This window comes from Parasteatoda tepidariorum, chromosome 4 (genome assembly GCF_982258835.1).
Source record: "Parasteatoda tepidariorum strain Cologne lab strain chromosome 4, Ptep-v5.0, whole genome shotgun sequence".
NCBI classification, from domain to species: Eukaryota; Metazoa; Arthropoda; class Arachnida; order Araneae; family Theridiidae; genus Parasteatoda; species Parasteatoda tepidariorum.
The window spans coordinates 2,419,742-2,432,982 of NC_141758.1; the positions used below are offsets into that span (position 1 = coordinate 2,419,742).

General features: G+C 34.0%; 1 protein-coding gene across 2 annotated transcripts in view; it reads left to right on the top strand.

Moving 5' to 3' along the window:
* Nucleotides 1–11,905: 11,905 nt before the first annotated feature.
* Nucleotides 11,906–13,241, top strand: part of oys (lysophospholipid acyltransferase 6) — a 31,772-nt gene continuing 30,436 nt past the window's right edge. Inside the window, exon 1 of one of the 2 annotated variants that reach the window (XM_016062498.5) lies at nt 11,906–12,334. In XM_016062498.5, the coding sequence (XP_015917984.1) occupies nt 12,251–12,334 (84 nt within the window). In that variant the 5' untranslated portion in view covers nt 11,906–12,250. Of the gene's footprint in view, nt 12,354–13,241 lie in introns of both variants that reach the window. The other variant, XM_043049806.3, reaches the window with a different exon arrangement.

Sequence of the window (13,241 nt, forward strand, 5' to 3'; positions counted from 1 at the left end):
TAAATATTGTGGGAATCTACAACCGCCTCGGTAAATACCTAAACATCAAGCTTGTGTTCCTATTGTTCTTCGAAATCTCTAATAGTAGTAACGAAACTAAGACTCAATTCGATTGTTCGAATACGCATATTCCTGTCCAAATGTTAAAGATGCTGAACAAAAAGTTTAAAATGGCAATTAAAGTGAACATTAAGAAATTACTTTTCCATCATAAAAAACCTAGAATTTTTTTTCTACTTAAGCAGATATAATAATTAGGTCTATGATTATTTTCATTTCTGTGAGAATTTGACTGATGTCTATGTTTTTGTTAAAATTTATGTAAAAATGTTGAAAATTTTTACAGCAATAAATTTAGCTTTCCTCTCCTTGAAATAGTGTCTACATTTTCATTGTAATATATTTTTATTGCTTTCAATTCTAAAAATATATTTTATTAATTTGATTTGATATTAAAACCAATTTGATTGTTAACGTCACACTATATTAACTGTAACCACGGTCCGGATATCATGCTTGGTAATGTTCTGAAGACAATCCTTACCTATCCTAAAAATAAGTGTCGAGCTATTACGATTTAGATATAGAAAAGTAGATTTCGATACATCAACCGTTTAAACGCTTCTCAACTACCTATTAATTAATTTAAAAAGCGAACTTCTTTTAGTGCAATTGGAACAATAAACCGCCATAAAGAATTTTACTTTAGTATAAAATTAAATAAGTGCATTTTTCTAATTAATAATAAAAATATTTAGATTAAATCTCTAAAATAGTTTCAGAATTACGCATGACACTAGCAACGAAATGACCCTGTCGACGAAATGACCCTGTCGACGAAATCACTTGTCGACGAAATGACCCTGAAGACGAAATCACTTGTCGACGAAATGACTTGTCGACGAAATGACCCTGTCGACGAAATGACCCTGTCGACGAAATCACTTGTCGACGAAATGACCCTGTCGACGAAATGACTTGTCAACGAAATGACCCTGTAAATGAAAAGACTCTGTCGACGAAATGACCCTGTCGACGAAATCACTTGTCGACGAAATGACCCTGTCGACGAAATGACCCTGTCGACGAAATGACCCTGTCGACGAAATGACCCTGTCAACGAAATGACTTGTCGACGAAATGACCCTGTCGACGAAATGACCCTGTCGACGAAATCACTTGTCGACGAAATGACCCTGTCGACGAAATGACTTGTCAACGAAATGACCCTGTAAATGAAAAGACTCTGTCGACGTTATGACCCTGTCGACGAAATGACCTGTCGACGAAATGACTTGTCGACGAAATGACCCTGTCGACGAAATGACTTGTCGACGAAATGACCCTGTCGACGAAATGACCCTGTAAATGAAAAGACCCTGTCGACGAAATGACCCTGTAAATGAAAAGACCCTGTCAACGAAATGACTTGTCGACGAAATGACCCTGTCGACGAAATGACCTTGTCGACGAAACGACCCTGTAAATGAAAAGACCCTGTCGACGAAATGACTTGTCGACGAAATGACCCTGTCGACGAAATCACTTGTCGACGAAATGACTTGTCGACGAAATGACTTGTCGACGAAATCACTTTTCGACGAAATGACTTGTCGACGAAATGACCCTGTCGACGAAATGACTTGTCGACGAAATGACCCTGTCGACGAAATGACTTGTCGACGAAATGACCCTGTCGACGAAATGACCCTGTCGACGAAATGACTTGTCGACGAAATGACCCTGTCGACGAAATGGCCTGTCGACGAAACAACCCTGTCGTGGAAACGGCCTGTCGACGAAATGACCTAGTCGATGAAATGGCCTGTCGATGAAGTGGTGTCGATGAAATGGCCTGTCGATGAAGTGATTGTCGATGAAATGAACCAGACCCGAAAATTTAAAAGGTCTCCTGCATGGAAGCAATTTTTGAAGAGATAGAAAAATTAAACACACCCTCATAATAACTCGCTATATTTGACACATAAAAAAATTCTTAGCTAGATAATTACGAAAAAAAAAAATCTTTCTTTTTCGTTTTTAACTTTGATGAATTCGTTGATGACTTATAAAAAGTTTCATTTCTTTCTCCGAAACAGTGTGGGAGATATTTAGAGACTTACAGGGAGGGAAATATACGAGAGTTGCTATTTATATTTCTGGCCTTAGCGACAGTAAGTGTTGCTAGGCGACCGCAGACGATTTTAATCGAAAGTTTGATATTTTTAAACATAAATTCAGCAGACGATTTACCATTATAGCTTCATTTGTGCTGTTGGCAGTAAATTGAAAAGTTCTTCTCTTTCAAAAAATGGAATTGAATCGTGAACACTTTCGTGCCATTATTTTTCATAACTTTCGACGTGGATTGTCAAGACAAGAGGGCTTCGATGAACTTAATTCTTTATTCAGCGATAAAGCGCCATCCTACAGCACTGTAAAAAATTGGTATAACGAATTTAATCGTGGTCGATGTTCGATCCAGGACGAATCCTGTGCAGGTCGTCCAAAATCCGTTGTTGTGCCGGAAAAGATCGATGCTGTGCGTGAACTGATAAAGTAAGATCGTCATGTGACATACTGTGAGATAGAGGCGTCTTTGGACATTAGTATGACTAGCATCAATAAAATATTGCATGAACATTTGAGCGAAAAAAAAATTTGTTCGCGTTTGATCCCGCATAATCTGACAAATGCTAAAAAAAAAGGCTCGTGTCGATTGGTGCAAAGGAAATGTTGAAAAAATACGTTCAAGGTACATCAAAGGCTGTGTATAACATCTACACAGGTGACGAATCATGGATCTATGCATATGAGCCGGAAACAAAACAGCAATCAACTGTATGGGTCTTCCAAGACGAGGCAAAACCAACAAAAGTTGTTCGAGGAAGAAGCACATCGAAACAAATGATTGCCTGTTTCTTCGGCATTAACGGCCATGTGGCAACAGTGGCTTTAGAGCAACGCAGGACGGTCAATTCTGAATGGTATACGACCATTTGTTTGCCAGAAGTCATCGGAGAAATTCGAACAAAGCAGAAGAACAGGCGAATGACAATGCTAGCGAATGACAATAACTTCATCATGACAATGCTAGCTCTCACACATCGATTCAAACAAAGGCATTTCTGACCAAGCGAAAGATCGAACTGATGGGTCATCCGCCGTACAGCCCTGATTTGGCACCCAATGACTTCTTATTCCCACACATCAAAAATAAATTACGTGGACAACGATTTTCGACCTCCGAAGAAGCGGTTGATGCATTCAAAACGCATGTTTTGGAGTTACCTCAATCGAACTGGAAAAAGTTCTTTGAAAATTGGTTCAAACGCATGCAAAAGTGTATTGATCATCATAGAGAATATTTTGAAAAACAATAAAACCAATTTCGATCCTACATATTTGTTTTTTCATTATTAGGCCAGAAATATAAATAGCAACCCTCGTACCCACCATTCTCCACGTCAACAGTCATGGTCTCATGAGCATTTCAATTCAAAATTTTAAATTTTGTAAAAAAAAGTCTGTGTTGTTATTAAATTTATTTATTTGAAACAAAAATTTTGCTAATTCTGTAAAAATTTACCAGAATTTTAAGAGAGTTTAAAGAAGAAGAAAAGCTTGCATTTACTGCATCTCTACCAATCCGCAAACTTTTACCAAGCTTATTTTTCTCAAAATCAATATTTTGAGCTTCCACGCAAGCTATAGTAGCTCTATTGCATTAAACCTTATAATTTGATATATACTTATATTATGATAGGTATATTTGTTGTAAAATGTTAACTGCTAAATTATATTTTGATCATAATTCGCCTTAGTTATTCATAGGTATTTCTTATTCGCGATCGCAACGAACTATAGGGGGCGTTGTTGTATGAGACGCATACCTGCGATTTCTATATGAACAATCATTCAGTTACTCTGGAGACGTCTTTAATGTAGCGTGTAGCATTGTAACGTTCCTTCTTTAATGTGGCTTATTAAATTTAAAAAAGAAAAATGTTTGATATCCTTTCTTATACAACCGAAAACAAGATGGTATCTCTTTTTTTTAAAAGAAGGAACATCCAAAACACATCTGAAAAATATTTGTAAATAAACAGAAAAAAATATGTATCTTCTTATTAGAGTTAAAACCTAATGCCTGAGAAATAGTTTTACTAAATTTAATGATATAACCTGAAAGGCCTATTTAAACTTTACATTCCATAGTTTTAAGAATCATATTACTTCAAACATTAAAATAAGCAAAAAGTATACATAAGCTTCAAAATTTAATGTAATTTAATTTCGTAAATAAAGTTTTTTGACAAGTATATTTGTCAAAAAATTTTAAGTTTCAATAAAAATCATTATTTAGAAACTGAAAAACGTAAAGTAAAGAATGCTTACGATACAAAAAAAAAAAAAAAAAAAAAACAATTCTAAAAATTTCTTATATTAAAATAAACAACTTTAATGTTTTCTCTTTTTTGATTCATAATCGGACGTAGAAAACCATTCTACAGAAAACTATCATTAAGAAAAAAACTACTTAAAAGTAAAATTTTTTATTTTATAAAAATTTACTCTTACCTGCTTTATAAATCAGAAGATGATTTGTTCTTCGATATTTGTTACCATTTTTTAGTGCTACGAAAATGCGTCTTTGCGATTTGCCAAAAATAGAACAAGATGCAATTTTATTTTTTCGTGAGCGAAATATTTTGCCCATTGTTCCCCGAAATCCGATAAACTAATTTGATTTTAAATAAAGTGTTTCGTTTTATGATTTGTCACAAAAATTTTAGGTGTAGATTGGCGGCACTTAAAAATCTGTAGCTGTTGTGGCGTTAATACATAAGTACCGAATTTTTATTCATACTTTTCTGAATTATATTACTTGAAACATTAGAATATGCAAGAAGTATACATAAACACATAATGTTATACCATTTATGTTTTCAAAAAAAGTTTTTTGACAACAATTTTTATCAAAAAATTATAAACTATAAAACGGAAAATAAAGAATTCTTAGGATAAAAAACGATTTTAAGAATTCTTTACATTGAAATAAAAACTTTCATGTAGTTTCTTTTCTTATAGTTCTTAATCAGACGTAAGAAACCATTCTGTAGAGAACTATCATCAAATAAGAAAAAAAAGTTTTACAAGCTAATTTTTTATTATAAAAATCATAACACTTACCTTCTTTATAAATCCGTAGAGTTCCAAATGAAATGTTCTTCGTTTGAAAGTTTTATTTTCAAATACATAATATGTGCATAGATTATCCCTTTATTACTTTTAGATAACATACCACACATCAAAATTTTATAATTGTAAGATCTCGATATGAATTTGAATATGTAGCTTAGAAACAGAACAGCTGAATTCTAGTTGAAATTATCTATTCTTTCAAAACTAAGAAATACTTACTAAGAAAACGATTAAAAAAATTATTAATCATCAGCACAAATGACACTATTTCAAGTAATTTGGTTGATTCTTTATTGTTGTTTTCCGAATTATATAGATACAGAAATATATACTGTTCTATAACAAAGAAGAATTCTATAACTATTGCAGTTCTTGACGTTCTGAATTCACATTTCTTTATTGGAATGACGAAAGCAATGTTAACTTCATTTTAATTTGTAATGAATTGAAGACAGAAAAAATTATTTTACCGTAATATACACATCTGTAGCAGCAAGTGATCATGAAATTGTAAGTTATTTTGTTGGTAATAGAAAGGTAAAAATCATTGAGAAATTGTTCTTCAAATGCTTGGCGTGTTCTGCTTCAATGTTTGGCATGTTCTGGTTAGTTTTTTCAAGTTCTTCAGCTGTTCCTTAGGGAAATTTTGATTTTCATTTGCTGCTACGAAAATGGCGTCCGTCATGGCCGATGATTTTGATGGAACTAAATGAAAACATGATAAATTAATGTCTGATATTTACAGGCTCCCGATAGAGGGCGTACTCGAGCGTTGCGATTGCGAATAGTTATAAAGAAAAAGATGAAAGGAATTTTGGTTGCTATATTTAGAAATACTTCGCTTTTTTTGGCAATCCTGATTCAGCGTCTTTTGACTTATTTATTACTGTTTGTTCTTGCTGCATGCAGTGCACCAAGCATACGTTAGTATTAGCATTTAATTAGAGTATCTAGATTGAATTTATATTGAAAATTATCGTTTAGAACAGAGAGCACACTCGACATAGTGAACACATTGAGCCAAATAGTCTCAAAATTCACCAAATACTCAGTTATACGGAAATATGAGCTGTAAAGAACCTACAGAACACTATGCACACATTTCAGCAGAGGAGGAAGGGAAAGGCGAAAGCTATATACATAAAACCGGTCTTCACAGCAGATGGCGTATTCGAATGTTGTGATTGCGAATTTCTTAGCTAAGTGTGTTCTGTTGAAAAATGATGAAATATTATGCTTTTATGTAGACCTCAACACTCCTAAGGGCCCTCAGTGGAAAACCTCGCATTATCGTTCTCAGCCAATTGCTCCGTAGCGTGTACGTATCGGTCTAAAATCCCGTCGTAGAGGATGGTATTTTTATTTTATTTTATAACCGTCATTAAACAGCAGACCCATTTTTTTCGGATTTACGACTACTAATTTTTTATTACCGTCGTTGAACAGCCGTTGGACATTTTGATGGAGTTAACCCGCTTTTGAGTTACATGGAGAGGAAGACCACAAGAGCCTCCCACGGTTAGCCTCACGGCAAGGGGACTCTAACCCATGATCCGTCTACCACTGAGGATATTTCACGTCAGCACTGTGATCGGTGCAAACCGGAAGCAGAATTCGTATCGACTAGGAATTGAACCCGGTTCGCCTCATTGGATGGTGAGCGCTCTATCCCCTGAGCCATTACGGCTCTATTTACGACTACTAATGTACAACTCCATAGCTCTGTAATTTTGAAAACAATACCGAAGACAAGGGATCTCCTGGATCAAGTAGTGGGAGAAATTTGCCTTCGCGCAGGACTTTTTGATGGAGCTAACCCGCATTTGAGTTACATGGAGAGGAAGACCACAAGAGCCTCCCACGGTTAGCCTCACGGCAAGGGGACTCTAACCCATGATCCGTCTACCACTGAGGATATTTCACGTCAGCACTGTGATCGGTGCAAACCGGATGCGGAATTCGTATCGACTAGGAATTGAAGCGGTTCGCCTCATTGGATGGTGAGCGCTCTATCCCCTGAGCCATTACGGCTCTATTTACTACTACTAATGTACAACTCCATAGCTCTGTAATTTTGAAAACAATACCGAAGACAAGGGATCTCCTGGATCAAGTAGTGGGAGAAATTTGCCTTCGCGGAGGACTTTTTGATGGAGCTAACCCGCATTTGCGTTACATAGAGAAGAAAACCGTGAGAACCTCCCATGGTTAGACTGACGGCAAGGGGACTCTTACCCATGATCCGTCTACCACTGAGGATATTTTATGTCAGCATTGTGGTTGGTGCAAGCCGGATGCGGAGTTTGAATCGACTAACCATTGCTGTTATTCAAACCCGCAGGGCCGGATTTACCTATAAGCTAAATAAGCTGTAGCTTGGGGCCCCGAGATGGCAAGGGCCCCCAGATTCAACTTTTTCCTTCTTTTTTTTAAGTTTTATTCAAAGCTGGAACCTTCTGAAAACTAAAATACATTTTTTTTTTAACATTGGCGAAGGTTTTCAAAATCTAATAGAAGTGTTTACAAATATAAAATAATTGTTACCCTTCACTTTTCTAAACAAAAGAGCAATAAAAAGGCCTTTTGACTGATGAAAATATCCTGTAGCTTTCGTAGCTACCAGTGATGGGAGTAGTCCATGGATCCAGAAAGCGGTACTCTAGACTCCATGGAGTGGTCAAATAGCCGCCTCAATTTTACACTGTGGGAAATGTTTACAGCTTCTTTAAATTGCTGTGGACTCTTTTGTCCTTCTCCACAGAAACACCCTTTTGTCTGATTTCTGGGCAAAAAATTTCTTGGGCTGTGGGAGAATCTTGTTTAGGGTCACTCTGTTTCGAGATTTCCGTTGTGTCTCATTGTCGTTAAAGAGCTTCTCGTTTAATTTTAACTTTTCTTTTTTGCAAAATATATTTTTTCCAATTTATTATAAAAGCTTTTTTTTCCTTTTAATTATCCTAAATGTTTCAACTAGCTTAATTGTTTAATTTACTTAATTATTGTAATTGATTTTAATTAGTTATTTTCCAAATTAATCGTACATAAATCTGTGAACTCCTTTCTTTCTTTATTTAAATGGTGGGCCACTATTCAATTCCCTCTTTGACAGGCCTATCTGCCAAAATTCTTGATTTGGTCTATTTTGGATGAAATTGAGATAACAGATGTGGTTTTACTTTAATTTTACTTACTGCTAATAGACAGAAGCAACATGTGATATTGCTTGATAGAGCATTGAAATCAAGTGATCATCAGCTACACAAATGTTTAAATATATGTGTAAAAAATATTGTTCAAACCTCCTGTCTGACCAAATTTTCCATATATCTCCGAAATATGAATTATGTTTAATTTGTAAAATATGATATTTCGTACACAAAATTCATTTATTTAGTTATCTTATGATTTTATTGCTTATTGATCATACTTGTTTCTATTTTTAACTCCCTGATTTTTGTTGTTATTATGTGTTTAAAGTTAATAAGGCATCTAAATTTTTTAATTAATAAGGATTTCAAATTTTTAAAGCAAAGTCGAAATAACTTCTTAAAATTGCAAATTAAAACTATTTATAAAATTTTGACAGATTTGTTTTTATTTTAAATCTGTGCATTTAATTTTATAAAATAAAAGCAAATAAAAAATAAGTTTAAAAAATATAAATAAATGACTAGATAAAATATAAAACTGTGTTGTCAATGAAAAGGAACATATCTTTTAAACATTTTGAGTATTAATAAATTATTTAAAAATAAACAATTTTAAAAGGTAGAAAAGTTTTTTTATTTGTTTAAAAGGCAAATTTTGTCCCATCATTTGATCAAGAGACTATTTAATATCTGTTTCTAAGAATCAGTCAGTCGCGTGTGGGTGTGTGGATGATGTAATCAAAAGAGGCATACAAAAAAAGCCAATTTAACTTCAGTTAATGCCCTCGCAATTATATTTTTAAACTCTTCGCAAAAATGTAGTAAAAAAGTTATACAAATTAATTGTCGCAAACAAATTAATATTAAGTAAGAACGAATCAAAAATGATATCGAAATATGCTGAATCACTAATGAGACAGGCGGGATGAAAGACATCGAAACCAATTTGATTAAATAGTAAAACTAGAAAGTGTTTCAAAAATCCGGACATGTATCAGGCTTCAATTTTTTTTACTGCCACAAAATTTATCAGAGACAATTCGTTAGATTTCAATACGGGTTATGTTTTTTCTTTAATTAAATATTAAACATTATCTAATATTTGTCTTTCAAAGCTTTTCATTCTGTAATAACGAATGTCAAGCATTTAAAGTATCCAGTTCAAGAATGTCAAGTATCCAAATGACTTCATTTATTAAATTTTAGAAAAAAATAATAATAATAATAAAATATCCGCAAGGCAGGTGTGTATATTTGGGGCTGATGATTAAGAAATTTAACACAAAACTGTAAGATCGCGGGCTCTATTCCAGCTGATGACAGTTTTTAATTATTATTTCTTAATACTGAAAAATGTATTTCTTATTTATTTTAAAGTATGCATGTTAAAAACTAATAATTTAACAAGTATTTAAAAAACTAGAAAGCTGCAGCACCTGTTCATGTTTCACACTAACCCTCATGGTTGCTTCTGACTAATCATTGCAGATTAAGAGGAAAAACGGTTTATTTCCATCTTTTTATTCCACAAAAATTACGATTGAATTTCTATTTACATTTTGAAGATGACTAAAATTTGGCAAATCAATAAAATTGGTTCCTCCTGCAGAGTTATTACCCAGTGAAGATGGACTCAAGGGCACTGAGTTCGAATCCCAGTGTTGACTGGTCGATACGAATTCTACACCCGGCTTACATCAGCCACTGTACCGAAGTAAAATATCCTCAGTGATAGACGGATCATAGGTTAGAGTCCCCTTGTTGTCAGACTGACAGTGGAAAGGTTTTGTGGTTTTCCTCATCATGTAACTTAAATTCTGGTCAGTTCCATCAAAACCTCCCCCTCCAAGACAAAAATTTCTTCCAATACCTGATGCTGGAGTTCCCTTGTGTTCTGAATTGAGTTTAAAATTAGAAGTCTAATAAGTTGAACATTAGTAGTCGTAAACTCAAAATTGGGTTGGCTGTTCAATGACTATTATAAAATGAACTAATAATTTGGCTGGGATAGCCTGTTTGGTAGGGCGTTGAACTCGTGTTCGTGAGAATAGGATTTCGAATCCAGCCGGCCGAAGAATACCCATGTATAAAATGGTGACTGGAGCATGTTAAATCTGCCGTGGTCACAAAGTCCTCTAAGTTCTCTCAACAAATCAATACCTCTGGGTACTGATCCAATTCTCTTGTCTTCTGGATTGAGTTCAAAATTATAAGATTATTATTCAATATTATACGGAGTTAAACATTCGTAGTCGTAAACTCAAAATAAAGTCGGTTGTTCAACGGCGGTTATAAAAAAAAATGAGACTAATAATCAAATTGTATTTTCTTATGTTCTTTCTAACTCCTTGCTTATTTTTGACACACATTCATAATTTCATGTTTCTAAGTCATAGAGCAGCAAGGCGAAAAGCAACGTTAAAAAAAAAATAAAAAAACAATTTAGAAAAATAATTCGCAAAAAAAACAAAAAAAAAACATTAATTAAAATTCCAAACATATATTCAAAATTTCAAGAAAAAAAAACTCTGTTAAGCATATAATGGTTCTTCTAACATGCCAAATCTTTACTCTGTTCTTAAAATATGCTTATGATGTTCTTAAAATGAGTTTCTGTTTTTTTTCTCGTTCAAAAAATATGTGCAATAATAGAAAGGCTCTACATTATAGTCCATCACAACCAATGTATTTAACAATCAAGCAATATTATCAAATTTTTAATAATATAATGTTAATATTCAGCAATAAAAAATACAACAGTTTACTTTAGGTGTATAGAAATAGAATTGAACTTAAAAGGGCCCCATCATTTTCAGTAGCTTAGGGCCCCGACAAGCTTAAATCCGGCCCTGCAAACCCGGTTCACCTCATTGGAAGCCGAATGCTCTATCCCTTGCGCCATCACGACTCCGTAATGAATGGTTGACCGTATGAAGCTAAACACTGATTGCGCTATGGGTTAATATTCACTGTGAGACTTCAGGGTTACTACTTACGATAGATTTTTTCGCATAATCTGGGAAAAGCACACTAACCAATATTGTTATCCCTAGTGTTCACAATATTAAGCGATCTTTCAATTTAACTGCGATTTTCTTACGTATTTTTCTACCTGTTAGTGTTTATTAATTACATTAAAATTTCACATAAATTTGTTTAAAAAAATCACAATAATATTACTTCCTAGAATATCAGGTCGTCGGGCTACCGAAGCGGGGATGCCATCCCCTCCGCAGAGGATCAAAATTGCGATGGCATGTCTTCGGATCATCCTCCGGGATGTTTCCCAGACCGTCGCCAATAGCCCATTGTGCAGCTCTAGTGCGACGTAAATTAACAACAACAACAACAACAACAACCTAGAATATCAAGCCTGTTCACACATCGCATTGTAAGCATAACGTAAGTGAAGGGATACACCGGAAGTTTTCTAAATTTCCTCCGGTCTTAGGAATTATGTTAAAGATCAACTTGACAAAGGTTTATAAGCCATTCAATATATAAAGACATCAGCGCCCTCTAGACTGCTGAATGCACATAAGACATTAATTAGTTTCGTTTTGGAAATAAGCAACAAGTGGCAACATGACACTTATGAAAAATTGTTTTTATATTTCGGCTGTCAAAAAAGATTTATTAGACTCTATATGTTAGACTATTTATTACGTTTTACGGAAAATAAAAAAATATTGGATTTTATTCAGACTTCATGTATTTGCTTCTACCCAAGTTGATTAGCTACTCTAATTAATTAATCTCATTAGATATATCCGTGTTCTGTTTCCATTATCAAAGTTTGACTTCAAAATGATCAGATAAGATGAGATTTTCCCATAGATACCATACTTCTTAAATTACCAGAGACAAATTTTGTTGTCTCTAGGATATCTGCTGTGATGGCTGCCGCTGAAGGAGGATTTTATTGTGGGACTAAATCATTTGCATGGCTTGCCGATCTTACGCGCTTGCCGCTTGATCAAGTATGATATTCCAGACGAAGTATAATTACTATAAGTTGCTTACATTTATATCTGTTTATGTTTTCATGCAAATGAATTGCGCCTTAAAAATGCGAGTACAGCTGCGATAACAACTAAATGATTTAGAATGTTTACATTTATCCTCTCCTCCTTATCCCACTATCTATCTCCCCTCTTTCTTCATGTATCATGGCACCCATTCATAAATTTCAAATCAGTGGATTACCATACTTACTAGATCTGAAAGTGAATCATTTCAGCTACTTATAAGACTGAAATATAGGACTTGTTAATTAGATCTCTGACTTAACACTTTAAAGCAGTTACAATTAAAAAAAAACAATGTACTACATTAGTTTTATGTGCTAATTTTCACAAGCTGCTTAAAGAATTGAGATGGGAAAAAAATATTAATTTAATTATCTTCCTTAATAATGCACTAATAGTTTTCAAATTATTATTTTGATCTGTAATTCAGTGCCATGCACATCCTTCTTCAAATTATTAAATGCCACAACTTTTTTTTAACAACATGCACTGAACTTATCATTCTTCGTTGTAAAAAAGTGTTTTGTGTGACCAAAGTCACAGAGGCGAGCAATATTACCCACGCCACAGATACCAGTTTTATAGGGTGAGCCACACATAACAGAGGACAACATACAAAGAGAAACATTCATGCCTTGCTGAACGGTATTCGAACTTGCAGTCAGGCAAAAATTATAATTGAGAATTTTCTAAACTCAGAATACATATAATTTTTCCTGCTCAAATTGTTACTTTTTTTCGTGAAGCCACAATCACCCTTGAATTGGTTTATTTACCCTTAAGTAATTTTAGTATGATATGTGTTTTTAATTATTTTGTTAAATTTTTATTTTTAATGTATTGCCAAAAATGAAATAAT